This window comes from Montipora capricornis, chromosome 10, assembly GCF_036669925.1.
Source record: "Montipora capricornis isolate CH-2021 chromosome 10, ASM3666992v2, whole genome shotgun sequence".
In the NCBI taxonomy this organism is placed as follows: domain Eukaryota; kingdom Metazoa; phylum Cnidaria; class Anthozoa; order Scleractinia; family Acroporidae; genus Montipora; species Montipora capricornis.
This window is the reverse complement of record NC_090892.1, coordinates 44,146,264-44,160,775: the sequence shown is the minus strand read 5'-3', so window position 1 is coordinate 44,160,775 and position 14,512 is coordinate 44,146,264. Positions and strand designations below refer to the sequence as shown.

The 14,512-nt window shown below is 38.9% G+C and overlaps 1 protein-coding gene across 1 annotated transcript; it reads left to right on the top strand.

The window, feature by feature from the left end:
• The first annotated feature begins 4,398 nt into the window (after positions 1-4,398).
• Positions 4,399-5,935, top strand: LOC138020893 (uncharacterized). The gene is made up of 3 exons (XM_068867791.1): positions 4,399-4,613; positions 5,424-5,476; positions 5,520-5,935. Exons 1-3 carry the CDS (start codon positions 4,399-4,401, stop codon positions 5,933-5,935), a joined length of 684 nt encoding a protein of 227 aa, XP_068723892.1.
• Positions 5,936-14,512: the final 8,577 nt, after the last annotated feature.

Below are 14,512 nucleotides of genomic sequence, written 5' to 3'. Positions count from 1 at the left end.
TCCAACCACTGTTGGTTATCTCCACAATGTTAGCCCAGTGAAAGTAAGCGCAAAAGGATCCAAATACTTCTCATTTACAATCCAAGAAAAATAAAAGAAAATAAAAGCGTTGTGCTTTTCACCAAGAAAGCATAAATCAAATGTCGAAAGCAAAGCCGAAAGTGGAACACCATGCAAACTGACAAAATTTTCTGTCCACACATCAGAAGAAGGCTTTTATGAGATCCAAAACATTCGTCTTCGACAATTTAAAGGCGAAAAATACCTGTCCTCAGTGATATCTGCCGCACATCTCTGAACAAGAAATCAAAGATGCAAAACGAATGAGATAACCTGTGAAAATATTCAAACCGTAGACACAATGGTGCTTTACAACTGCCTGACTTGCTCCAAGAAGGTCTATGCTTAGGTGTATGAATTGCCAGTCACGGTTTCTCGCCAAGAATGCTACCAAAACTACAACAGCACATATTTTGGTCAAAACAGGTGACCAAGCTGTATGTTATTCATTGTTCACTTCCAGTCTAGAAACTATTATACAAAGGTACAACAGACATATTGGTGAAGCAGAGACCATGAAACACATACATGACGACAAGCTATGCCACATTATCTTGACAACAGCAGGTATAAAATTGCGTGTGAACAGCACGAACACTGTACTCGGCATTTCTTTTGCTTGATTTCATAATGAAAAATATACAAGTTTTTCACTGTTTTGTTTTTCAGTGATCTTTATTTCAGTTTATTTTAAACTTGTTTGTTGTAAGACTTGAAATCAGTAGTAATATACACTTTGTTTAAAAATCGTCGTCCTCTGGCTTCCTCCAAGAATGTTAACCAATCACAGTAAACTGTTCCTATGCGTCACCGTTGAGTTGACAGAGAAGTGTTTTAGAGGCGTTTTTGAAAACATTCATTATGACTGCGTGAGTTTTCGTGGCATTGAATTTCAGTGTTTAATCCTTACGATATCATTTTGGAAATGGTTTTGACTTTAAAAACTTCCCACAATATAATCACATAAAATTTATTGATTTTCAAAATGTCGATACTCTTTAAATTATTGTGTTTGAAGCAGTGAAAAAGCATAACAGACTTTGAAGGTTGATGAAACCTTTCTTTTTTTGTTACCACACCGAAAGAAACGTTTCATAAACTTTGTTTTATAAATATCTATTTGCACTCAACTTACCATAGTAATAAATATATCAGTCAGTCGTAAATCATAGTTTGCTTGTTGGGGATAAAACATGAAAACTTGCTTACGCCAACGTATAGTGGTAGGCTGCCTCCAACCAACAATGGCAACCAATTTTGGGCGGGAAGTCTAAAACTATAAATAACCTCATGTACTTCTGTGCCACTGGCCCTCATCAATATGTATGGAGGCTCCTGCTTCAGTACGATTATCGCAGCTTTAACTTTCATCTATAAGGGATTTCAAGTCAGCAATGTTTTTATGACGAAATGCATGTTGTTTATGCCATGGCGTGTGATTACAAATTTCGTGTTCTTTCTTTGAGACATAAACATATTTTTTTAGAACTATTACACAACGCTCATGATCCTTAGCAGCACAAGTGTGGCCACAGCCCGACTTACGACCCCAGATCGTCTTGTTGTTATTGAAAATGTGCGGAAGAAAATTACAGAAAAATATATGGAAATATTAAAAACGCTGCCAGGCAACTTCGTAAAAGGTTAGTGCCTAAAATTTGGTCTGTATAATCTTTTGCCCTATACCCTCAGTTCTCAATTCATAAATTTCTCAGAACTAGCATTTAACGAAAATTATTTGACATTGGATCCCCATATAAACACTACAAATTCTTTACACTTTGCCTACTCGTCAAAATGGCAGTCAAACCCGTGATAAGACCTATACAGCAGATGCCTTCATCAGTCTGTGCTCCACTCCTAAATCTAGTCAAAAAGTTCAGTAAATGGTTGGTAATTTTTTTGCCTCATTATTTCCTTTAGCTCAATCATTTCAAAGATTAATGCATTATTTGCCTTCAAATAAAATTTTACGTGACACTTTAGCTTTACATAGTTTATGAATACATTAACGTGGAAAGAGGCTAGAAAACATGGAACCGAGGGTACTGATTTGAAGAGGTGAGTTTCTTCTCTCTTTAGTGTGATAATTTAGTTGTCATTTTGTCTGGTTCATAGTTTGTTCGCATCGATGGCCGTAGCTTGCAACCCATTTTCACCTTCCGAGTGGTTTTTAATGACTCAACCATTTTTAACAACATTTCTGGCTGGTGTCGCATCTCTTAAAGTTTTTGTGCATGCAAGCGATCTGATTTTTCAATTAATTATTTCCTTTCAGTCCAAAATGGCTTTGTGTGTCCCGAAAGAAATGATACTTGGTCATTCTTTCATTCGACGTCTCAGTGGTGACTTGGAGAATCATTTTGACAATCGTGCCAAAATCAACTTTGACCTTGATGATGTTAAGGTCCGTTTATTTGGTGTTGGTGGAAGGACGGTTAAGAAAATTAAGCAATTTGACGTAGTGAATGACTCCCGCTTTGCACCAGATGTTGTAATCTGGGTACCAATGACCTATGTAATGCACCACCAGAAACAGTTGGTTCTCACATTGGCGAATTAGTCGAGTTGTTGTTGAACCATTTCTCTTTTATGGTAGTTGGAGTTTGTCTGGTGATTAAGCGAGCTGAACCAATGTTTAATAAGAAGGTAGAAGTGTTAAATCGTTATTTAAGTGTCGTCATCGACCGCCCCAGAATGTTTGTATGGCGACATAAGATTTTGGATTCATCAAGCCATGATTTCTTGTTGGAGGACGGGGTTCACTTAAATCCTTGTGGCCACTATTTACTTTATAGAAGTTACCGAGGTGCAATTTTAAAGGCTGTTAACAGTTTGATTAAGTTTGAGTGAATAATGCTCATGGAAAATACATTTTTTTGCCAATCCTCTGCTACATTTTGAAGGGTTTATGTCGTTGGCAATATCGATATTATCAAAATCGATATAAAGCAATTATTAATTTTAGCTGAAAACTCAAATCAAATGTGAGCTTATGGTCATTTCGATGTGAATAAAACTGTGATTGTATTTCAATCATAAATTATAAACTGACGTAAGTTTGTGCCATGCAGTGTATGGATTTTGACCAATCTACATTGTTGGTCTTTTCACTTCTATCCAACCAGGGGTTGTTGGGATGTTGTTATTTAATTATGTTTTTGTGACATGCTTCAGCATGGATTTGTGACCAACATATGGTTTTGGTCTTTTTGTTTTTGTCTTTCTGTTTTTGTCCAACCAGAGGTTGTTGGAAGGTTTTTGTGACATCATAGGGAAATGCATTTTTACTATGTGTTTCGGCGACATATGTAGTCTGCCAAGCCATCCCTGCCATAGTTCATGTACATGTTCACGTTTTTGAAGTCCTTTTTATTGTGTAAGTTTGAGTTTGTACAATGCAGTGCACGGTTTTTGACCAAACTACAGGCTTGGTCTTTTTTGTTTTTGTCCAACCAGAGGTTGTTGGAATGTTTTTTATGGCATTTATAGGGACAGGCTTTTTATATGTTCTGGCGACATGTGTAGGCTGCCAAGCCATCCCTGCCATAGTTCATGTATAAGTTCGTGTTGTGATGTCCTGTTGACTTGTATACCATTATTTGCATAAGTATCAAAAACTAATTTTCTTTGAATTGGAGGTAGCTGATATAAATCACTAAGAGCAATAATACTTATACCAGCAAAGAGCTGTGAGTTGTTAGTATCAAATATCTCTTTTAGTCGTTCATGAATATGGAGGAGAGTGGTGTTACCAACCATTGAGATCTCGTCTAATATTATTAGCTTCAGCTCAGACATTGCAGATACGACATCACCTGTATTTTTAGGTATTGCTTATGCTGTGTGTACCATCAATGTTTCTTACTGCTACTCCAGTAGATGCTGCTAGTAACACTGTTGGAATCTCAGGATTCAACGGAGCATGTCTATAGATTTTTACTACAGTGAAGTAAATTGTTTTAATCAAATGGCTTTTCCCAGCCAACACCTCCAATTATAAACAAATAAACTGGTTCAACATTTTGTGACTTCAGGCTGTTGAGGTTTTCATTAATATATTATTTTTATTTCTAGTCCATGAAAGCACCCTGCTGTAAGCTTTGCGTTGCATTTTTAATTATTTAAAGGGTAACTCTCGGCTAAAAGACACTTTTTTGGGAAAACATTACAGACTTGTCGTCTTCAAAGTAAATAAAACGTGCCCAGAAGCCTTTTTTACCCATGAATTTTAGCTTTAAAACCGTGTGTATCACCGAATGTTCAGGATCCCATCGCAAACGCTTCGATTTGCGTCACGTGATGCGATACGTCACAGGTGTGGAACTGCGGGAAAACATGTCTGACTCTAGTAGCGGGAGCTCGGACTCTGCTAGCGATTCTTCCGATTTCGAAGGAGCTATAGGTGGCGCTACCATCGGCGATATAGTACAACCCTTTTCAGAAATTCAACCCTGGCGTTTTGAGCCTCCAGCACGATCTACAGTATCGCCGGATAGAGTGGAAAATCCAGAACCTCCTCGGCGACGCTGTGAGCTCGACAGCGAAGAATGGTGAGTGTGGAGGCCTGTTCGTGCAGTTTCTTTTCTCTAGTACACTCACTTGCTGATTATTTTGTGTATCTACTTTGAGATTTTTGATAAAGACAGAAATTTCATTAAATATGCTTTTGTTCGATGGATACCTGTTGCTGTGTTCGTAATACACGACCCCACAAGCTTGTAAGCTTTAAATCCAATCGTGTGTAAATAAAGGTCTTATGTTATGTTATGTTATGTTAATAATTTTTTATGCCTTGTCTGCATATCCAGCAACGGATAGAATTATTCCATAATCAACACTCTATACAAACCTCCTCAACATGCTTCTTCTTTCTTACGAGCCCAATCTAAGTTCAAGATTCCTGAGAGTGTGCATGATGCCACCGAAAGTTGTCATGAGATCCAAAACACTGTATATATATTTTTCCGTGTCTGACTGAAAAATAAACAAGCTGAACAGCGTCTCCAAGCGCCAACGCTCTCGGAAAGGTCAAGAGATTTACTCAAAATTGGAAAAATGTAGACTACCGGACGTGGAGTACTTTGAAAACCTTGTCAGGCCGCCGGACATGTATCCGCTTTGCAGTTCATTTTAAGTAATTAGTCAACTTGAAGGATCCTCTTACGTGTCAATTTCGTTTCTTTCTTTGCAAATAGGTTTTCAAGGGTAGAAATTGGCCTGAGTAGACAAAATTATTTATCTCTTCGGAACTGAGATCAGTTAGTATTTCTTGTCACGAGCTTGGAGACTATTTGAGTTTAAAGAGAAACGAAACAAAATTTATGCGAATTTCTTTACCTCTGCATCTCTAACCTTTTTAGCTTCTTTAGAGTCGAGAAGAAATGCACTTTAACTGTATTAATTGGAATTACTGGTAATGCTTTTGTCTAAAACATTATTGTGGTTTGACTCGAAAGGTGTCGTTGTGGCAACTGTCAGAAGACAGGAGGAGAACCTCTGTTGCCAAGAAATAGAAAGCATAAAATGCAAAAATTTAGAGGCTGTGGAAGTGGAGCAACTTGATCATCCCCCTAACTGTATAGTGGATCATCCCGGTTTCCGTGCAGTCTGTTTGAATGTTTGGGTGCTACAAACTGCTTGGTTGCAGTATAAACAGCAATACGGCAGAGATGTCTATGAGGGACCTGAATTCAAAAAGAATAGACATGTTGCATACAGACAGTTAGTAAGGTGGTGCTGGGGGACTTTAGGGAAAGAAATAAGGGTTCCATTGCCCTCATGTGCTGTAAACTGTATTCGAGCTCATTTTCAGGAACCAGGTGTGTTTGAAGAAGACTTGACATTCACTGGATTCCTTTATGCTGATGAGTAACCAGCACCACAACATTGTATTCTTTGCATCATTATTAGTGGTTGTTTTGGTTTCTTTTTTATTATTAAAAGAGATCTTGGTTTGTAGGTATGAAAAGTAAAATTAATGTAACTCTTTTGAAGTCATATCAACATAAAATATATTTAGGAATACTGTTTATTTGTTAATCTGTTTCATACCTCTTGTTCCACGTTAAGCTTCATACACTTATTAGGCAGTTGCCTGATGATTGCTTTTCAAGAAGTGGGAGACACTTATGTAGCAAATAAGTAATTATTTCTGAATTCATCCCTCTCCTCATGAAAGCTATGCACTAATACATACAATAGATGTAAAACTATGTGGGGAATTTGATTATGCTTTATCTCCTATTAAGTACATGTAATACTAATCTAGTGTACAAGATTAGAGCGGGCATAGCGGCTGACAAGACTCTCTATAATTTCCTCTCTGTCTGGTCTCTGAAAGGAGGCAGCAAGGGGTGGTGGAACATTGACCTGTAAATTTGCTTTATATTGTTTCAATGCTCTTGGGTTGTTCTCATAGCCGTCAAATAATTCAGCAATTGTATCGAAGCAGTAACCTATTCAAAAGAAACATGAGGTTATTGATAGAATTGTACAAGTTCAAATGTTTACTTTATCCCATAATCATGCAAAGGTTGGGTTCGTAGGCGTCTAGAAAATCTGTTCTCTTCATTCCTCGTCCTTGAAAGTCCTTTAATTTCTTCTGACCCGCATTTTTAATCTTTGAAAACTTCAGTAAAAATGATCAGCCACTCAAGTCATGTCATACAAACGTGAGGAGCTGTGTGGTCGAGAATGGCTACCAGTGCCTTTGCATTATTTTCATGCATGTACATGTATGTTACCATGGGTAAATTCTTCAAGGTAAATAAAAGAGAGGTCCTTCAAATTTCAAATTTGGTCCATGAAAGTCCTTGAATTTTCGATCTGAAAAAGTGTATGAACCCTGCAAAGACAAACTTAATCACTTAAATCACAATCTTTCATTCCCTTTCTCTTTTATGAGAGGTACTATGAGGGATTTAGCAGCAGTGATATAATCCAAATTGCCAAGTTGCAGGGTTTGTGAAATTGTTACAATAAGTCCTGTTACATTGGCAGACTGTTAAATAAGCATCCATTGTACAACATACCATAGGTGGGCTTGGTTTTTATTTCTCGTACTGTGGGCTGACCTTTCTTTGCTTTTGGAAATTGTATGGCGTACCTAGGCCTCCCATCAATGGTTACTGCCTGCATCCTGTCTGCATTTTCGTTGTAATGCAGTGCAGAAAGACACAATCTGGAAAATTAAGCACATAATACTAATTATTATTGATTTCTCATAACATGATCTCAAGAAGTAGACAGTTGTAAGTTAAAATTCACTGCACCTCGTATACATTCCCCAGTAAGAGTAAGCTGTGTGTTTTGGAACAAACTGAATATCTAAGCTGTGCTTGGCTTCAAGGGTTGATGTCTGATACTTGGGGGATAGTTGAGCTATGTCCTTCAACAATTGTGGCTTCAACAGCATCTCCTCAAGTTTGACTGCAGCAGTGGAACCTAACGGGGAAAAATAAATGCCTGCAATCTCTTGAAAGTAGATATAAATACGCAGAACAACCTTTCTGCAACACTTTAAAATTATTATCCCTGGCCAACACTTTGTGAACTCGCATTGCAAAGCTACACTTCCTGAACCCCTCGCCCGCCTTTTGTAGCAAATATTTATGCTTTCCACACCATATAACAGTAACAACTTGCTCACCAGGTTCAAGCCAAAGACGATCTTTCGCCTCTCCTTGTAGTTCGCCGTGCCCACATTCAGGATATAACTGGCTGTTGTTATTTTCATGAGTGTTTTGAATGTGGAAAGGTAGAATCTTCCATTTTTCTTGCATCATCTGCCCGTTACCATCAGGAGTCGATGCAGCACACCAGTACATGTGATTCGAAATGGATTGCCGCCATTCACCCACATCTTCACATTCCTTTTTCTTGGCAAGCTTATCAATTTTTTTACATAATCCTAGAACATGAAAACCCAGATAATCATCATTATCTGAATCTTTCAAATCCATATTCAAGGATTTTGTTACATTAGTCTGATAACTCAGATTTATCTAGGGTTTATTTTTTGCATGTACGATAAAAAAAAGAACGCCATCTTTACCCTTCGAAACATGCCATATATCGAAGTAGTGTGCTGTGTCTGGTAATTGTCTCTTAATCCAGGCAGTGTTTTGCTTGTGTCTATCTGTAATTAACTGAGCTATTTTGAGTGTGGCATCAGAAATCACGTTCACTGCTCTCACCAATCCCTCGTGTTCCATCCACGCACTATTTCACACCTCGTTACTCTAAAAATTATTGCAAAACAACAACACATCAGATGTGAGTAGTGAAATCTGAAAAATTCATTTTTGCAACTTTCTTGTTGAACAAACCTGGACAAGTTGGAAGTCTACAACTTTATTGATCTCTTGTTCAATCAAAGTAAACGATCCAAATTTCGCACAGTAACCAGGTGAGTCACATCGTCCATCGCCGGCGAGTATTAGGTTGTTATTGCTTGCCCGCAGAGTGTTGAAGAGTTGGTGCTGGTTTGCCTTCCAATGTTGGATGATAACTGGACTAACGTACGATGATACATGACGGTAAAAAGTGCTCTCTGAGATGCATGCCACATTCATCAGTTTCAACATTCTGAGCGACTTCGATGCGCTGGAACCTGTTAAAGAAGATTTAAACCGTTTCACAATCATCATCATCATTATGATATTTATGATATTATTATTATTATTATTGTGACACTGCAGTTAATGTAATAGATTACTTGTTTCGTGCTTGAAAAAGTTTGTGTTTGATTGCCTTAATTATATCATTTTCAAAGCTTAAATATAACCTGACAGTAGAATAGACGCCGACAGTAACAGATTTCCAACAGCCATTCTGTGTCCAACAAATCGCTGGCTAAGCCATTCCTGTGAGAAAGAACAAGATTCTTCTTTACACCTCTGACGAATTTTAGCCATTGTTCCCAAGACCTCTACAATGTCAGCATCCGCAGGGCTGGCACAGATTGGACACGCCCCAAATAGGCTCATCGGGCAGCTCTCGGCGACGATGAAATTTCGTTCTTCGTGGATTTTGCACTTTCCACCTTTCAGCGAGGGCCTAGTGGTAGGTAAATGCAATTGTGATGAGTTTTCCTGAGATGGCCGAATGACAATGAACGCGCATGGTTTGGTGGAAATTGTCTCTTCCTACCTCACAATATTTTCCTCGTTTTCGTCTTCCTCATCTTCCGAATCCTGATAAGGCTTATAGTCCTCATCATCCACATCAGCGTCTTCAAACGGGTCATCTTCTACCTGGTCCAGTGGTTCAGGGGATTTCCTCACATGTTCTTCCTGAACGTTCTCAGGTAAGGGGTGAAGTAATTCCAGGGGAGGAAGGTCTACGAGATTGCACTGTACCTCGCAGTCAACATGGGTTTTGATTTTGAGACTTACTTGAGTACCTGCGGACAATAAATTTATACATCATATACCGAGGAAAGGGGTGCAATTCTTCTTAACTCAAACTCAAATTTTAATTACCTTTACTGCGATAGGTCGGACGCTTCAAACTTAGTTGAGTTCCTCTGTTCACTTTTGATTTTTGTTGAAGATTAAAGTCTGCTGAATCGCACTCTACAGTCTCAGACGACACAAGAATAGCGTTGTCTCCCTCCCTGTCCTGACTTGTGGAAGGCATTTGATCCCTGCTGTCCTTGTTCGTCTGGGCATCCTCAAATTGCCCTAAAAGCTGTAAAACACGAAATATCACATGCACAAAAATCAAGTTGCACTCTTGTAGTTAAAAGGGATAAATTTAAAATCTGGAAATACCCAAAAAAAACCAGAATTGACCTGTCACGCATTCAAGCAAAGGAAAATTCGAGTATGCATACCCGGTTTGCTGTTAATTTTGCCAAGGTTCTGCTTGGTCGCTTTACAGCAGTATATCCCGCCTCATGGGTCACCACGGTGCTCCCTTCGCTAATATCCGATATTTTGCGCTTCTTTTTACGGGCAGATTCCAGCTGCTGTGGGGTTGGGACAACTTGCCTTGACAGAATGGCATTTTTCTTCAACAACATCTTTGAAGCATAGCCAGCGACTTTCATTCCATAATCGTGATAATCTTCGGGAGTGAAGTGATCGCTGCAAATGTGACAACATAAGAGGTTTAAAAGAAAAGGTAGCATTTGCACTGCACCCTGGACTCTTTGAGCAGACGTTTTCGTGGAATAAATTCTCATCTGAAAACATGTTCCACACCTGTGACGTATCACCCCACGTGACCCCAAAATGGCGTGTTTTATAAAATGGCTGCCGGGTTGCAAAGGAAAAAAAAGATAAAAAATTCAGTTTTTAACTTAAGACCGTAATGTTTTTTGGAAACCTTTCCTTATCAAGACTGGCATACGACAAATACATAAAAAAATTACCCTTTAATGATGTAACTGATTCACCTAATTGATCATCAGATATTTCTCTTGGCTGTTTATACATTGTTATTGCTAATGGACTGTGATTTCCAGTAGTTTGGGAACTTCCACCAAGCTCTGGGGGTACTTGTTCATTAGACACCTTATCAAGTGATGATTCACCTTATGGCAAATTTTCAACCAATCACACATGGTAAAAGTGAGACCGCAGTACCAAATTCTATGAGGGCTGAATCAGTGTTTGAGAGCTTTGTAAAGTAGCAGACATATCTCTTAAAGCACCAGACGTGATATTTTTGGCGGTTCAAGGTGCCTTGCGAGCCCAGGGGATCTGGGGGCATGCCCCCTCCCCCTCTCCCAGCCCCCTTCCTCCCCAGAGAATGGCTGTTTTCCTGGAACCCAAGAATCAGTTTCCCAGGTAACCCTGGAGTTCACTCAGATTCTCTTTAAGAAGAAAGTAAAAAAATATAACAATAAAAATACCCCTTGGATATTGGCATCAAAGTACCGGACATGGAATGGAAAATCATCGGACGAAATGTCTGGTCTCCAGTCTCAAACGAAAACCCTGACTGAATGGAAATAAACTAAGCATAAGACCCCAAGTACGCATTGCGGACCTATTTTTATTTTTGTTCAGATGATGTAGTTTTAACTTTTTTATGTAACCAAACATTAATTGTCTGTAGTGTAATTTCACTTGTAAGTTCTTAGCTCATTACGATACGACTTTGTAATTTTGTGCGAACCTTTTTTCAGTTCTCACAGTGTTAATAAACCTTAACATCAGTAGGTGGACGTTGTTGACATAATCACTGGAACTACAAGTGTTATGGTGTTTGTATGCTGACCATGTCTGTGCTCTTGCAGGCAGATTTGATGGCCTATTAATAAATACTTCAAAACAATAAATAATTACAGTTGTTTTGTTTCCAAATGAATATTTAAAACACTGTGGCATTGTTTGCCATAAATCCTCACGTTCAGGCCAGTTGATTAGTGGGGCCAGTCGTACATCTAAGCCCTACCATCCAGGCTGAAAAAATCCTTGAAACTGTAGAAACGGAGACATTGAAGCGATATGAACGATCTTGATGTGGTGCATCAAGTTTAAGTTTTATCAAAGTCACGATAAACTCTTGAAATGTGGTCAGATTCTGGGACTTGTATGCAACAAACAGAGAAACGTTAGAAACATTATGTAGGATATCAAAGGAAGGCAATCCAGTGTAAAATTTAACTTTTTCTTCGTTTTGTACAAATTTCCACCAATCAAATGGTTTCCGGTCAATGTTTAGAGAGCTCAATAGGTGTGCCCGGTTCAACTGTTGTTTTTTGCTCTTTCTTTTCATTTCTTTCAAAGCTGAGGTTTGAAACTTGTTCACCGGGCTCATCAAGTTTCTGTCTCTTTGCTGCTCACTCGAGTTCTCGCTTTTCAAAAGCAGGCCCCTTCACCAGTTCATGTTCCCTCACTCTCTTGCTTCGTTTTCCTGCCACTTCTTTATGGTTTGCTCAATCAGTAGCTTTTTTGTGTCCCAAAGGCAATGTCGGAACCAAGTCAATATTATATTTATCCCAGCTCTTAGCTGCTCTTCCTGAAACAAAATGCATTTCGCACACACTATCGTTTTCTAAGATCTCTTCAGTCAGGTCATCATGGCTTATCACAGAAATCCAGCACGATCTTCTTTCTTGAGATAGTTCTTGTGCCTCTTCGCCTTGATTTGTGACCAAAAAAGGCACCCTTGCAAAATATAACCCTTCATCTCATCCACTTTTACTGCCACAGGCAACAATCTCACATAAAACCATGTTCCACATGAAGGACGCTACCAGTTTGTTTACCATTGAGGTACACCAATATGGCGGTGTAGCAACGGTAGTCAAGGAATTGGTCACATGAGTGAAAACAATCTATATTTTCACAATTAAGTCTTCTAGATCATCAAGGTCACACTCACACTATATCGTTACTGGCTCTCCATCAGGCGATATCTTGACAAACAACTTCCGAACAATTGTCCTTTCTCTTCTTGACAGCTTTCGTCTATAACTCATACAGTTCTCATTTAAAGTGCCTATAAACCCGAATTTTTTGTTTTGCTTTGAGAAATCTTTGTATCGCTCTGAGCAAAATGGTCAGCAGACACAAGATTCGAAAACCCATTACCGAGCTGGTGAGCGTGCCGAAAGGGAATGGGTCGAGTGTAATTCGTGACGTAAAACCCGGACTGTGAGTTTCGCAAGTTGTGACTTCCATCAGAAGTGAAGCCAGGCCTGAGAAATGTGTTGTTTTCAGTTGTAGCAATGTTCGAAGCAAAGAGAAAGGGATACTGCTTCATCCCATACCGTTTTACGGTAAAAGTGAAAGCGAAAAGCAAAAGCGAAGGAAGAACTACAACTCTAGCCACTCTTCGTCCACTAGGGGATCGTCAGCATATGCCTCGTGTGTGTCTTCCTTCCTTCAACTTCCAGCTCGTAATCTTCCATTTCTGAAACTTCGGTATCTGAACCAGAGGACAGAATGAAGTCGTTTGAAGCCATTTCTTGATCAACACGTACGCTGGTTACAAACGTCAGCCGAACAGAAATTGTTTTCACCGGCACGCAGGGAAAACTACAAAACTACGGGTCTCCTCTGTTGATTTGCCTCACGCTAATGTCCGGGAATTATGTCACTAGGCCCAGTCTCCCTTTTACCCGGTCGCGGGCAGAGAAAACCGCACTTTAAAAATTCGTAAAAATTTCCGGTTTTAACCAAAAACAAAAATTTGTGTGCCATTTTGCTCAGAGCGGTACAAAGATTTCTCGAAGCAAAAAATTTTTTTCGGGTTTATAGGCACTTTAAGTAAACATGTTGATCCCTGACAGCAGCGTTAGCATAACTTGGGGAGAACATCTGACAATGTAATGCCTTTTAACTTGGTTCTTTCTTTGTAGAGACAAGACTTAATTTTATGACTAACAAACTTTACGATTACAACCTTAGAGTTCTTCCATTTTTAATTTTTGAGTTTTTATGCAGGTACTGTCCCATGTCCGCAATGGTGGATGGACAAGTAAGTGAGAACTCCTTGAATTTGAGCAAAGGAAAACGATGGTGATAACAGTTCTCCCACTCCTCCATGAAAGCCTGATGTTAGGTATCTGAAAACGAACAAATCCAAGTTTTATTGGTCTGGTTTTTTTAAGAACTCTATGATGTTGCTGTGAAATACCTTTATGTCAAACGTGATACTGCAAAGCTAATGGTAAATGAAACCAAGAAAACTATTTAAGGCGATCAACTCATCCTAACTGGTATGAATCCACAAGTACTTTACCAACTACAAGGTTCTCAGGCTGCAACGTACAAAGCTATCCTAAATCAAGAGTTGTTCAATGCTGAAACTGACAAAGAAATGTACAATGCCTGCCCTCTTGATGACGCCATTGCTGTTAGCTCCAGCAAGACAGAAGTCATTCCTCATCCCGAAGCAGTGACCCATAGCGATCCTCATACGGAAGTCATATTGACATCAATTTTCGTGGAGGAGCTACAGAAGATTTGGTTAGAAATCAAGTCCATCAATAATAAATTCACCAAAATCAGCGAGGTCAACGAAGGTGAAAGGAATAATGTTTGTAATTTTGTACCACAAGAAAATTTAAGATCTCTCTAAGGAAATTGCAATGCTCAATCAATAGTAAATTTACTAAAGTTAATGAGTTCAACAAAGGTGACATAAACAATATTTTCCATATCAGCACTCTACAACAAGAAAATAAAGATCTCGCCCAAGAAATTTCAAACTTACAAATGCACCCTCAAGAGGAAAGGAACATGCCAACAGGAATCAATGAGGAAAGGGATTCTTATCCAAAAGCTATTCAAATCTTGACCAAGGAATTTAATTCACTGAACGCTGATGAAAGTGATGTTATGCAAATTAATCACCACCAACAACTACATTAGCATGCTGATCCCACTGAAGGGAATCTAGTACTTACCTCCAGATCAATTCAACAGTCTGAAACTGAAACTATCAATGAAAGATTGGTAAACGTGACAACAAGAGGTGATAGGTATTTGTT

Excerpts from the sequence above, each read along its gene's own strand:
- LOC138020893 (XM_068867791.1), top strand. The coding sequence starts at position 4,399 with ATGTCTGACTCTAGTAGCGGGAGCTCGGACTCTGCTAGCGATTCTTCC. Across the intron at positions 4,614-5,423 it reads GAGCTCGACAGCGAAGAATG|CTTCTTTAGAGTCGAGAAGA; the intron begins GTGAGTGTGGAG and ends TAACCTTTTTAG. Across the intron at positions 5,477-5,519 it reads TGTATTAATTGGAATTACTG|GTGTCGTTGTGGCAACTGTC; the intron begins GTAATGCTTTTG and ends TTGACTCGAAAG.